At 34.8% G+C, this 15,120-nt stretch overlaps 1 protein-coding gene across 3 annotated transcripts in view; it reads left to right on the top strand.

Moving 5' to 3' along the window:
• The window catches only part of LOC106093340 (calcium-binding mitochondrial carrier protein SCaMC-2), a 54,795-nt gene that overhangs the window by 34,395 nt on the left and 5,280 nt on the right, over positions 1-15,120 (top strand). The window contains exon 1 of one of the 3 annotated variants that reach the window (XM_013260384.2): positions 7,279-8,016. The exons of the other annotated variants lie outside the window; for them this stretch is intronic. Coding sequence (XP_013115838.1) covers positions 7,897-8,016 — 120 coding nt within the window. The 5' untranslated portion in view covers positions 7,279-7,896. Of the gene's footprint in view, positions 1-7,278; positions 8,017-15,120 lie in introns of those variants that run through there. 3 annotated transcript variants of the gene reach the window in all.

The raw sequence follows: 15,120 nt of genomic DNA on the forward strand, positions 1-15,120 counted from the left end.
ACCATGTCTATATGTGGCTCCAATGAAAGGTATTTGAGATTAGAAAACGAATTTGATAACCTATTTTGGGACCATGTGTTTGGGGGACGCCTCAGCCTGTAAACTCCTCTTAAGCCAATAACAATATGGGGTTTAAATGAATGGTATTTGAGAGAAGAGCACGATGCTGATATTTTTTCAGGGCCAAGTATCTGGGGAACCACCCCTCCCCCGAAAACACCACTAAATCAGACATCATGGGAATATCGGGCTGAAATGAAGTATTTTAAGAATGGAGTACACCTTACATCCAAACTTAAATTCGTAGACCAATAAAGATCATATGGGATTCAGATAAAGGCACTTATATTGTTAAACTGTTAGTCAAGCGATATACTATTTTCGTAGCTTGGTATTTCACTAAAAGTTCTTTAATTGTCGAAAATAAATATTCCAAGGAAACTTTTGTTCCATATAAAGTAAAAGAAGGCGCAGCGGAGCGGGCCCGGGTCAGCTAGTAGTATAAAAATAAAACATCATCATCATTAAAAAACACCTATAGCACCCTTTAAAAGCCTTTAATATTAACGAATACCTATTATCATTAACAATCAAACGAAAATATTGTCTAGACTTTGCTAGATTTTTCATGTTTGTTTCTTGGAAAAATTTGCTTTCATTAATTGGAGCCCAGACTATGTGTTGTCATGAATTGTTGGTATCATATCACTTCAACATTATCGACGGCGTGCGCCTGATAAGAGTAATTTTTAAAAGAACTTAACTTTTTTAAACATATTGTCACATTTCTTTGCATTCCGTGTATACAGCTTCAATGTTAATAAAACCATTGGTAATGTTTAATTGCGTGGAATTATTTGCATTCGATTGTTGCCGAATCAGCAATTTAACGTAAATAAATACGTAAATGCTTCATATTATCACTCCTGGTGTGGCTGACGTTTTTGGTTGATTGTTGTCGTTCATGCATATATCTGCAATTCCGTCAAAGGCAAAAATAATCATTATAAACAATATTGAAAACAAAATAAACCTTTTTGTCCTCAATGCGAAATGGGGACGTATAGGGCCCATAAAGGGTATAGATTACTCGATATGACTTAAAAGAAGAAACTCCCAAAAGAATTTTTCTATAAATGTTACCGATAATTTTCCTTCAAATTACGTTCAAATAAACATTGCTTTAATTATTATCCCATTCGTCGGAAACATGAGCAAATATGCTTATATGCGAGCTTAAAGCACAAAATCATCCACTTTATTAAAATCCAAACACGTATACTGCGGTTAAGGTTTTTTTTTATTTGCGTGGAAAATCCTAGCTTCTTACAAACGCCCACACTCATAGAAAAAAGTTTGCTGAAAATAGCAAACATTGTCTGCTGAATATTAGCATTTACTTTTGCTGCCATTATAAAAGTAGTTCTGTTATTACAGCAGTAGTTCTGCGATTTCAGAGCAGAAGGCTGAATGCTGAAAAGTTTGTTGTTTTCTGAAAATGACTGCTGCTTAATTATGAAGGGGACGTTAGAAGCAAAAATATTGTAGAACAAGTATGTAAAGCTGTGTCTCCGTGGGTTTGTAATCACCACTGAATGTGTACTTACTTTACTTTAATTGGCTATGACAGAACATTTGTTGCACTAGCCGAACGTAGAATAGCGTTCCAAGCGCCTCGATCTTCTGCACTTATTCAAAAATCTCTGACACCAAGTTTCGAGGTATCGCCCACCACATGATCTTTCCATCAGGCTTTTGGTCTTCCCGGTTTGCGTGTACCACCGTGTTTGCCTTCAAAAGACTTCTTTGCTGGAGCTTCTTCATCCATTCTAACAACATGACCTAGCCAACGCAGCCGTTGTATTTTGATGCGTGTAACTATGCTATCGTCGTCATAAAGCTCGTGGTTCATACGTCGCCTATATTATCCATTAACGCAAACTGTTCCATATATTTTACGAAGAATCTTTCTCTCAAATTCTCCAAGCACTGGCTCATCTGCTTTCACAATTACCCATGCTTCAGAACCATATAACAGTCTTGTATAGTGTAATCTTCGTCTGTCGGGAGGTGGCCTTGTTTCTAAACTGCTTACTTAGTCCAAATTAGCATCTGTTTGCCAGTATTATTCTTCGCTTTATCTCAAAACTGGTGTCATTCGTTTCGGTTACGGCGGTGCCGAGATAGATAAAGTTACTGACTATCTCAAAGTTGTGATTCCCAAATTTCTCCATTTTCTTTATCTGCTCGGTTGTGCAAGGCTTTTTGGGAGTTGAGACCATCCATTTCGTCTAATCTCCACTTACTGCCAGACCCATTTTCACTGACTCTCTTTCGATTCTTTCAAAGGCTGCAGTTACTATTGTACTTCCGGTGATATCGATGTCGTCGGCATAGACGAGTAGCATGTGTTCTCTTGTGATGAACGTGCCATATCTATTCACATCTGCATTTCGTATAATCTTCTCCAGCAGGATATTAAAGAGATCACATGATAGGCTGTCTCGTTGTCTGAAACCTTGTTTTGTATTAAATGGTTCGGAGAGATTCATTCCTGTTCTTACTGAGGAACGCGTATCAGCAAGTGTCATCCTGGAGAGTCTTACTAATTTTGCAGGGATACCAAACTCAGACATGGCTTGAAATACCTTTGAACGTTAAGGAGTATCGAAGGCGGCTTTGTAGTCAACAAAGAGATGGTAGGTGTTAATTTGTCCTTCACGGGTCTTTTCCAGAATTTGGCCCAGGATGGTTTTACCAGGTCTAAGGCCGTATTGATGGTGCCCAATTATCTCATTGACTTTAGGTTTTAATCTTTCACACAGTACCCTCGAGAGTATCTTGTATGCGATGGGGAGGAGAGGTTATTCCTCTGTAGTTGGCACATTCCGTCTTGTCTCCTTTGTGTACGAGACATAATATGCTGGGGTTCCAATAATCGATGCATACGCCTTCTCAGCGTGTCGCCTACGGTCTTAAATAGTTCAACGGGTAACCCGTCGGCTCCTGCTGCCTTGTTATTCTTTAGTCGGATCACTGTTACTTTGACCTCATTCTGACTAGGAGGTAAACATTCTATACCATCATCAATGATTGGTTCTGCGGTATCTTCTTCGCTGCCAACGTCGGACACTAGCAGTTGGGTAAAATGTTCTTTCCATATCCTCAGCATGCTATCTGTGTCAGTTACCGAATTTGCTTCTTTGTTTCTGCAGTAGGATGTGCCTGCATCAAAACCATCGGTTTGATGTTTAATTCTTTGGTAGAATTTCCGGACTTTATTCTGACTCCTGTACATCTCAATTCGCTCACACTTACGACATTCCATTTTCTTTTTCTTTCTGCGAGATAGACGTTTCTCCTCTCTCCGTTTCTCGCCAAACCTCCCCCTCATCTGGTTGCTACTGATTGCAGGGTTGTTCTATTGTATATGCCGCATTCATGGCTTCATTAGCATCTCGACACTCTTGGTCGTACCATGGGTTTCTTGGTGGAGGCTTCCGGTACCCAAGTACGGATTTCGTGGCATTTTCCATGGAGTGGGCAATAGTTTACAGCTGCGCAAGCGGAACAAGCAGTGCTTTCATCAAGCAGTTAGGTCAATCGAGTGGAGTATTCCGCTGCCGTCTGTTGTGTTTGCAGCTTTTCAATGTTCAGCTTCCATGCAGTGTCAGATCGTACTTTCCTCGAGATCCATAATCTTTTTCTTTAAATTGTCAAACAAAAGGCCATACCAGTCATGTACACTCAACCAAATATGTTATTCAAAACAGCAAAATAGTTTGCTAGAACAGCAGTTACTGCTGTTTCAGCAAACATAGGGCTGCTATATTTGCAAACATTTTTTACTGCTATTTCAGCTAACAAATATGTTATTCAAAACAGCAAAAAAGTTTCCTGGAACAGCAGTTACTGCTGGTTCAGCAAACATTGGGCTGCTATATTTGCAAACATTTCTTACTGCTATTTCAGCTAACAAAATCTGCTGTTTTGAGTACACAAGTCTGCTGAAAAAAAAATTGTATGCATCTTTTTATGGTTGCCTGGTACTTGTTTTGATTACATTAGGCATTTTATAGAATTTTTTTAGAAATTTTATAAGAATTTTATAATTTGTGGAAAATTACTGTAAATACAGCATACAGTGTTTGCTATTTTCAGCAAACTTTTCTATGAGTGTAGTACGGTACATATCGGTCTAGACTCTGATATAGCTCCCGCATAAACCGATCTCCCGATTTGACTTCTTGATTCCAATTTTTGTCCGATTTAGCATTTTCCGATTTGAAATTTTGCATGCGGTGTTCTGCTACGACTTCCAATAACTGTGCCAAATACGGTCACAATCAGTCTGTCGGTTCCTAGAAGCTTTTATTTTTGCTGGTTTGACAGAAGTTTGGTATGTAGAATAAAATTTTGCCCATCAACTAAATTTATTTTGCATGCATTTTTAGCAAAATCCGTGGGAGTGGGTTCCCAAGATTCGGTCCGGCCGAACTTAGCACGCTTTTACTTGTTGTGAAAAAACTCCCTGGGAATTGTTATTCAGAATAGAGGAAAAAGGAGTAGGGAAAAACTACCAGGGAATTGTTATTCAGAATAGGGCTGTATATGTCAAGGTCGGCAATCTTAAGCATTTCGTGTGGTTCGGTTTTCGTGAAGAATTACCAGAGTCTGGCAATTTATACGAGTCGAAACATAAACTGTACCTCGTAGTATGCCCCTGTAAAAAAAATAGTATTTGGTGGCAATTTTTAAACGTTCTAACATTTTCTACACTCATTGCACTTCTGAGTGTATTTTGAGTCTATTAACACAGCTGATCTCTCGTGGTGTTGTAGAGGTTAGCATATCCGCTATAAAATGTCTCGGGTTCTTTCCATATTAATTGCCCTCCCAGGAGTGTTTGTAAACGTTTATGGGAAAATCAGCTACATAAAAGCTTATAACAAACGTGTTAATATCTATCTAGCACGTTATTTGCATTCGTCTGTAAATAGCGCTTTTTAAAATGAGAGAAATCGACCTTGCCAATTCAGGCATGCTATGATTTAGACTTTCGAAGAAATATGTATATGTACATACATACCTATCTAACTTTGATATTATGGGGCTTGTCGTACACGTGCAGTTTAACGCGCAGTTGGTGAGATAATAAATAATTTACAATTCAAAGTCTATTCACAGACGGAACAGTACAAATAATTGGGGTAGTTAAACAAGCAGATGCAGTTTTATTGGATGGCTGGCTATGGCTTCTCACAATTGAATTTTTTGAAATTTGAAACTACATACATGCATACATATTAATTTCAATATAAAATTGACTGTTTGATATTGACCTTATCAAATAAGGTCACAATACTATGTTTCATTTTTTTTATTTAATAATAAAATCTAAACTCAATGGTTTCTGTTATACCTATTATATTGGAAAAGATTTCTTATCAATAGCAACTTTTGAATACTTATAGATATGTCTATATAATCCTGTTTATTTACTTATTTGTAATAATGAAGTTTTCTATCGCCATATCTTCATACATCACACACAGCCCAAGCCAATGAACTTTTTTCATTTGATGGTTCATATGCTCTTTTATAAACACTGACCTTAACTAACACATTAGGCTCTTGTAGTATATGTAAAAAACATAAATTTTTGGGTTTTCCTGAATTCTTTATTTGATTACACACTTGTTGAGTTGTCTCCTCTCTCCCTCTCTCCTCTTTGTACTCTCTTGTCTAATGTAATTTTGATAACAAAACACACTGTCTCAGTCAATTCAAGTTAAAAAAAAAGCAGAACTTTGTTCGCCTTAATTAAAAAAAAGAACAACAACAGTTACACACGCGGCAATAACAGCTACACAAATAAAGCGCAAAAGCTCTTTTTTCTCAAATCAACGGAAACGAAGAGAAAACATATGGCGTCAATTGTGACGTATATATGAGTCCCTTGAGGTGACTCTGAACAGAGTTGCCGTATTTAATTTTAAAAAGTAAAAACATTAAAAGTTATGAATACCCACCATACGATTGTGAGTGGTACTAAGACTTCAAGATCGTTTTGGTGACTTGGAGCGCTGCGGACAACCATCGACGTCAACACATGACCGACAATTCATTGAAGTGGAGGAATTAGATCTCAAAAATCCTCGCACAGTTTTGCCAAATCGAAAAACATTTGAATGGATAGAAACATGTATGCGCAATATTACATAGTCAATGTTGAGGTATTTTTTTGGTATCCCCTTATCATTGAGCTTAAACTTGAATCGGACAGCACTCATTGATTTGTGAGAAGTTTGCCCCTGTTCCTTAGTGGAATGTTCATGGGTAAAGTTTGAAGCTTGCAGTGGGTCCAGAGGCTTATCCATGGGCTTAAAAGTTAGTTACCTCGAACATGTCAAATTTTGAACTGCTGGCCAAGTAGTCATTTATGGGCTGAACGGCTTGAGTATTCTCGTAAAACCTACAAAAAAATTGTAATGTAAAGTTTATAAATGGACTTACAACAATTTTTTTTTTTGAAAATTTTACTCAAGGCATAGTCGGTATTTCTGAGATTGTGGGACTATTTGTGAATTGATTGAATGATTTTTTACATTGTTGGAAAAGTTTAAAAATTCTAGTGGTATTAAAAGAAATTGTGCAAATTGTCATTTCCTATTGAAAGTTATTCGCTTTAGAATCTGATATTTTGCATGTTTTTGCAAAAAATATAACATGATTATTTACTCCATGATTTTTTTCGTCCCCAGTAGAAGTTATTTTTTTTATGTTTTTAAATAATTTTTTTCAATTAGCCCCAGACGTCAACTTACTGCAAAAGCATTCTATTCAAGCAATAAACGTGTGAGAAAAAGCTAGTTTACTAAAAATGCTTCTTTAAACGAGGTTTTGTACCTTGTACAAGCAATTCGAATTTTAGCAAAATCGTTTGAAGATTTCAAAGTGGCAACCTTTTTCTCAAATAAAAAACAAATACCCACATCTGAAAGCCTTTCGATTTTACTACATGTCCAGAACATTGCGTATTCTTCGAGAAAATGTTGATGGGAAAAAATAATTGCTTGGGCAACACTGTTTACCAGTTGATTTGCTCTATTGTTTTTTAGTGTTTGTGGGCCCCAACGACCAGACTGCACTTTGTGCTTTGGAAATTTTTGTATTTGAAATCAATGTACCAGTGTGTGTGTATGTATATATGTATGAGATTGTGTAGATTTGATTATTGTATAGGAGGTTTCAATAACAATCCAACAGCAAACTCATTTAGGAATCAGTCTCACAGCAGCTGTTACGTGTGTAGGACGTGTTGTCGTCTCAGCTTGAATACAAGAACATCTATAGCACCAGTTGCTATTATATAAGAGAGAGTACTTTTAAGCAGAGCGTCAAACGAGATTGAGATGGAAAATTCAGTTTATCTTATTTGAATAATATCCAAATCTCTACACGTACACAACAACACCTCAACGCCTACAACACTGCAGAGAGCAAGTGCATATTACAGAAGTGCTTCGTATTTTTCCCACCATTACTGTCAAGACTACTGCTGGTCGATGAGCATAAATTTTTCCGCCAACAGTTAGAAGAAATATATTCGGAAAATCAAATTAAATCAACAAAAATATAAACAAGTGAAAGTTTTTGTTGTTAGCCAAAACTTTGCAAATTTGGAATTAACTAAGACTTTAAACAACGGACTGTGATTTTAAAATTAAAACAATTTTCTTTTTGAATTGTTTCATTAAACCATTAAAATAAGTCACCAAGTGACTTTTGTGTATAAACAAGAAAACAAAGAAATTGCCAAAACTTAACCACAAAGAAAAGAAACAAAAATCCTAATCATTACTTTGGAAGTTTGAAAATAATTTTTATGCAATAATGTTACGAAGTAATAATAATTACCAAACGCCAAATGAATATTACAATATTCATCAAATGGCTGTGGCCGGGGATGTGCTGGAGGATTTCATTGTTATCTTTCGGGATATGATGAACAGGGTACGTATAAAAAAAAACACTGGATTAAATCATATATTATTAAATATGCAACAGGCTCTTCTTAATAGTAAACAATAACTTAAAACAATTCGCAGTAATTAGTTATTTGAATTTGAAGAAATCGATTATTGTTTGTTTTTTTGTCACAATTATGTATCTCTAAATGTATAAGAATTTAAATTATATTTATTACACTAAAATTAATTCAAGTGACTTCTTGGTAAAGCCACTATTTAACAAAGTGTTCGAAGCCAGCGGAAGTGATTCACTCATTTCATTGTGAATTACCCAGAATTCACATTTATCTCGCTTCAATAGTTCTATTTTTTTTGGAAGTGACTTAGCATTTTGTACGTTTATCTTATCTCTTAACATGCAATGCAACATCTATAATCAGTTCACTTAAAAGTCATTGTCTCCTCTTGTTTTTTTTTTTTTTGTTTTTGGGAAAGTAATGTTCTCTTCTTTTCTAGAGAATTCTGTTAATAAAGATCATTTTCAACTGATGTCATTCTATGCAATAATATTTATAGGTGTATGCTTGTATTGTGTACAAGTGTTCATCGTTAAGATATTTCAATTCTCTTGGAAAAGAAAGCTCTTTTTCATACTTATTTTTCTCACTACGCATATACATACTTGTGTGTGTCTCACACTCAAATGAAGAAAAGAGAGTATATTCTATTGGTGCTTTGCGACCAAGAAAAACTCCTTCAGAATGGCGCTTAGCAACAGTAAACAATCTTTGATTCGCATACAGTGGAACCCATGCAGCTAAATACTGTGCAGGTCATTATATTGTAAAATAAAATTTAAGAGCATGAATTTGCTTTGAGTATTATTCAATACTATATTCATCTCTTCTATGAACTGAGATGTAAACAAAAACATTAAGATGACCTAAAATTTTCAAATCTACAATGAAAAAACATTTCAAACACATTATAAAACATATAAGATATGGTGCATAAATTTGCCACGTGTTATTTCTTCTATCAGTGTATGGTAATGGAATACTTAAAATGGGCCGTATTTGAATACAGCTTTTGTATAAACCGATCTTTAATTTTTGAGCTGAAAAAAAGGAGTTTCCTTTTACTAGTCAAGTCGCAACACCCCATCTTGGGGTTAAGTGAGACATCATGACGTATGAGTACTAATAATGAAATGTTTGTTAATAATACTTCAATCGATTTCAGACAATTGTATCACAGGATTACATATGTCATTAAAATCTTTGTTTATAAATCTGTATGTGTATTTCAAATCGAAATATGAAGAAGAAGAATAGTATTTTTAAAAAGTACGAAATAGCATATTAATTAATGGACATGATTGCATTTTACTTTTTTTTATAATTGGAGAATATTAAATATATTACAATAAAGTATGGCCAATAGTAAGCTGTACAGTGTGAACAACGGACATCACTTTGTTTATATTATAAAATTTATTTTGACTTTGTTTTGTCTGTCCTTATTACGCAGTGAAAACAAAATTGGGTCACATTTATAATATGTAAAAGAAAAGCTAGGTTCTACTGTACGCGATTAAGTCTCGGGTGTTGTTGTTTTCAATGCTGAAAATATGCCTTATGATCGTCGTTTAGTCGTTGTAGACTGGGGCATAAAAAAAACAACAGATTTGGAATTTTTTCCAGCTTGAAGCTGTTGCTAAGCTGTTTTTTTCAATGTCTTAAAAACGAAATAAAAGAATTTATTCACTATGACATCTCAGACTTTCGAGCTTAGGTTACTTAGGCGTATTTCTTTATTATCTTTCTTTATAACTTGTGATTAATATTCATGCTTATTTTACTTGTAAGAGAAAGATGAAGAGAAGAAGTGTTAAAACATTCAAGTCTAAGCAGAGGCGTAATGATTCATGCATTCATTCATGAGTTTTGTAAGATATCAAAAATATATCTACGTTTGTCTTAAAAAAAAGAACCTCATACCAGCCAAACTCATTTGAGTAGGTGTGAGTGTATGTTGTCTTTGGGGGCTTGTCTGCGACCTCTTTCTTTTTTATACTCTTCCTCTCTCTCTAATACATTAAACAAAGTGTTTACTTTGTAAACAAAAAGCCTCAACATTGACGTAATGGGGTATTTATTTTATATCATTCATCATCGTCATTTGGCATCGTCGTCATCGCGATCTTACCTTCAGCCAAACAACAGGTTTTGAAACAAAAGCGTCATTGCAAAAATGAATGTTGTCTTCTTTTGAACTCTGCTTTTTGGTTAAAACGAAACCATTTTTCACATATAAAAAAAAACGTATAAACCCACCACATTCCACATTCCTTTGAAAAAATAAGCATAAAAAAAGAAATCGCAAAAACGTCTCTATCATGAACGTGTTTGTTGGAGCTTTTTTTATTTTTTGATACGCCTTTGGTTTGCATTGCATAAAAATGCAAACCCAATTGAGGCCATTATCAGAAATTGTCTTCAGTTCAAAGTGTTGTTACCAAGTGCTATGTGCCCCAATGATAATTGTCATGGTTTTCACAACTGGTTTCTTTGCTCGCTGAACGACGGCGATCGAAAGCTTTAGGAAATGTTGCCACAGTTGGGCTTTCCGTTTTGTTAACTTAAGAAACCCAAAAAAAAATTTACCCGTTAGCCATTCAAGCATGTCAAAAAGCTTCTTATTGGGAATGTTAGATATTGCAATTAGGCTGTTAAAGCATGCCAAAAAAGAGCAAAGGGAGAAGAAAGAAGGCTTATGAACAAATGTCTTAACATTTAATCTAACACGTCCATTGACGTGCTTTTTGGCAACACATTTTGTTGTAGGCACATATGCAAAAATTAAAGTTCATGGCATTTAAAACTACGAAATGTGAAAAATATTGGTGCTCTACAAGAAAAAATTGCAAGGAATGCTAATTCATTGGCGTCAGGTCTAACGGATAATGAAGAAACTACTATTTAACAAAAATTGTGAATACGGATCCATCGTTGGGTCTTCTCTGCTCTGAAGCCTAATTTCAGCACACAGTTGTCTGTGTTTTACCGTCAGTAGGATGGCACCCAAGATTAAAATTTTGACTTAAATCCATGGAGGTGAGGTTGGTTGAAGATGGTCTTCTGAACACAATCTTCTCGGCCAGTTTCATTTCCGAAGTTGGAAATGAAATCCTATCAGTAGACGACGTGACTTCTTGGCGGTGATGGAAGAATGGGTGTTTACACTGCTGCTATAAATGGCACAATTTAAGGAGCCAACATTTTATGGAAATTGGAAATGCATTAGCAAATGGAGGTGACTAGTTTGTTAAGCGCAAAACGAAATGGTATAGTACACTTGTTCAAATTTACTAACTTTCTACTCAACTTAAATTAAAAATGTGAACAGTTATATGATCAGCTGGCTACAATTTTGCAGCTGCCACTAAATGTATGTGTTCTATTTTTACAGAGTTGCCAAAGTCAACTCTTGCCATAATACAAAAGCAGTAAGCATACATTAAATTAAATAATAGTTTTTATGGCCAACAACCATTACTAACCATGCGCCAGAAGGTATCTATAGAACGATTTACTTGCGGCTTTAAGTAACAGTCTCCTTATGGTGCTCTATGGTTATATCTTAAACATAATCCGCCATGATTTTACTTCCAATAATTTTGATTATTTTGTAATCATATTTGCAAAAAATTTTTTTAACAGCTTACATTTTAACGGAAGAAATACCAAAATCCATGGTCACATTGTGGTTTCTTTGTTATTTAGTAGCTTGATTTGAAATTCAATATCACACCCATTTCTGAAGTACCATGAACTCTTTAATATATTGTATGATGAATGGGAGCTTTTAGTGTTAATAAATTTTGTTGATATTGTTTATTCGTATCTACGCTTATCTGGCTGCTATTATTTGGTGGTTAAACATTTTCTCGTGATTCGATGGATATCATGAGAATGACTGCCATTGTAGGTATGAATAAACACATATATGTGTAGTACATTTGATAACATGTTTATGCATCATTGCTAATATAGCACCTGCTGAGGGGATTTCGAGAAGAGATAAACAAAAACACAGTACATTTCGTATATGTATGTTAGGCTTAAAGCAGTTGAAGGCGGTTTATTCCATATTGGTTTTCAATTCAAAGACGCATGTTGTGAGCGATATCACCTACTTTCATGAACAACGAAAGTACAATACATATGAACGCCGCTTCAAAACGCAAAATACAAACAAAGAATGTGTGAGGAAAGCAACAGTGTGTACACATTGATATGCGTTAGATAGGTGCAGATATATTTTAAGTGCAGTGTCAATGTCATAAGAAGCACAATAGTGGCGGTGTATCTTTAAACATATGAACATTGCTACTAGTTATTTTTCAACAGTCTGAGTGACTGCCTGCATGGCTACATATCCAACCATTTTTATCTCATTTGTAAATGGCTAGGTATATGTTACACTAATGTACAGTTGGATTCATTTTTAAAGAATCCTTGTCATAAAATCAAAAGTACAAGTTGTAGCTTATGTGTGCACCCACTTTTATTATATAATTGTTAGTTTTTTTTTTACCTGCATTATATTGCTCTTTTTTCTGTTCAGATTTGCATTTTTACAGGGTTGCCATAATTTGTATACTACATAAGCCAAACATCTCTGTACTGGTTAATTCACAATAACAGCTGGTAACAGCGTTTTGTACTGCAGAGCTAAAACAAAATTAACCCACTAACCTCAGATGCTTACAAAGGAAACATATATTTTTATTCTTACCTTATTCAATACTTTATACTGTTAAAATGCTCGATTTTTTGTAAATTAGTGTTTGCATAAAAAAAAAACAATAAAAAAAAGAAAAGCGTTGTGAAAACAAATTTCTAGACACATGTTTATACACATACATACATAATATATATGCATGTATGTAGTATGTATGTTTATTCGACTAGATTTATAAATAGTTATCGGCATCTTTTTCCTATTTCATTTCCCGGCATAAGCCATCACACTTTGCGAAAAAATAAATCTATTTTGCGCGCAAGAACAACTGCACATATTCAGCGTTCGTCGCTTAACCAAAAAACGCAACTACGTAAAAAAAACAAGAGGAAAACTTGGCAAGTGTTGTAAAGATTATACGTAAAAACGGAAACAAATTGTGGAATTTAATTTATATACAACAAATTCACACAATCATCAAGAAAGACATATGCGAACAATGTGTATTTGTTGCTAGTTTTATGATAAGATTACTATTTGCTTTTCCCCTTATCAGCCAGCACTCAAACAGCAACAACAAATGTGTTTATTTATTTTTTTGCTTTCAAAATTATGATTGTTTGTCGGAATAATGGAAAATAAATCCTATTGAAAGTAATATATATTGTAGGTACCTATACTTTCTTAACGGACATTATCTTATTTTTTTTGAAATCACATGAAAGCTATTAACGCGTAAGCGAAATATAGTCCTCAACAAGCTTAATGCATTTTTCTGAAGCAAATTGATTGCTTCTCAATATGTAATATGGGTGTATATTATCATCAAAGTTTTAATTCAGTTGAAAATAAGAGTAAATATATTTATGTTAACTTATATGTTTGTCGGTGCGTATGATGAAATAGTTTCAAAATCCAGTACTTAGCTTCTCAAATGCTCATTCTTACTTGGGTGGTCAAAGACAAAATCTATAATCCATGGTCGAGCAAGTACATTTTTCCCAGAGCTTTGGTCTTGTGTTCTTCTCTATATACTTGGCAGTCTAAAATTGTCGATCGGTATTTCTTTCTCTCGCTAGAGCTTCAATGTCTAGTTCACAAAGCTAGTGTTAACGCAGATTGTTCACATATTTTACAAACTATTTTCTCCACGAGTACTCCAATCACTGCCTTACTTGTTTTCAGCAAATATGCTGATGTTTGCGCCTTAACGTGTATCTTAAATAGTCGCTTACCTGGCATCCTATGGGCTCCTCCTGTTTTTCTCTATGACTGGTACTATGTTCGTTTTTCAACGTTGAACTCTTTTTTGAAACATTACGGAAACAACAATGATAAAATAACAATTTTATTCAAATTTTACCATAAGTATTGAGGGAATGTCCACTGAATGAAATCATAAAGTTGTTTTTTGCTTTAAAATCTATTATCTAGAATCGTATTATCGTCGAAAAATATCGCGAAAAGCGAATATAGTACCAGCTTTTAGCTGGGATACTGTTATTATGACATTATTCTGGCTAGGCGGCATACACTCAATACCGTCGTCAGGGATTGTTTTGGATGCAACCGAATGTGATCAAGTGATATCCAATTTATTGCATTTTTGGGAGTGCTTGCCATTGAGGATGTCAACTTGTTCTTTATCCTATTTGTGACATGTTAAATGGGCACATTTGACCATCGGAAGAGATTACCATTTCCGCCTTTAACGCTGAGCGCCTGGGTTCACATTCCGGCGAGAACATCAGAAAAAAATTTCAGCTGTGACTTTCCCTTAATTGTGCTATAGGTCTCTACTAAGTGGTGAGCTAAAACTTGTGTCGGACACAACTCATAATATGAAAGAATTGTCCCACTGTTCCTTAATGGAATGTCCATGGGAAAATTTGCATTCTGACATTCTCAATGTTCGTGGGACCTTTCCATTTTGTATTTTCGTCAAGTGACGTATTGAGCCATGAAGTTATGCGTGATTGATAAACATGTTTAAAAATGTCTTTAGAAAGTTAATATTAACGCAAAAAGGCAATTTTGTAATACCAACTGTGACGATAATATTTGCAACGAAAATGTAATTTTCCTAGTATATTATACGGATTAAGCCAAACATTCCTGTTTGACGTCTTGCTTAAAAAAGCACACAAAATATTTTTTAGTTGTCTTAACATTAAAAACTAAACCAGTTTCTGTACAACAGCCTTGACCATAAAGGGTTAGGGTAATTTACCTTAAATCTTCTTAATGCTATCGCATTTAAAACAAATTCAGTCTTAAACAAATGCAACAATCTTACAGCATATGCAATTAGGCCCACTTTCACATTGGCACGTGTTAAAAATGAATTGACGTCTATTTGAACATGTATTTAATAGAATGCTATGTAATCCCAAATCATTTG

Source organism: Stomoxys calcitrans, chromosome 1 (assembly GCF_963082655.1).
Source record: "Stomoxys calcitrans chromosome 1, idStoCalc2.1, whole genome shotgun sequence".
Taxonomy (NCBI): domain Eukaryota; kingdom Metazoa; phylum Arthropoda; class Insecta; order Diptera; family Muscidae; genus Stomoxys; species Stomoxys calcitrans.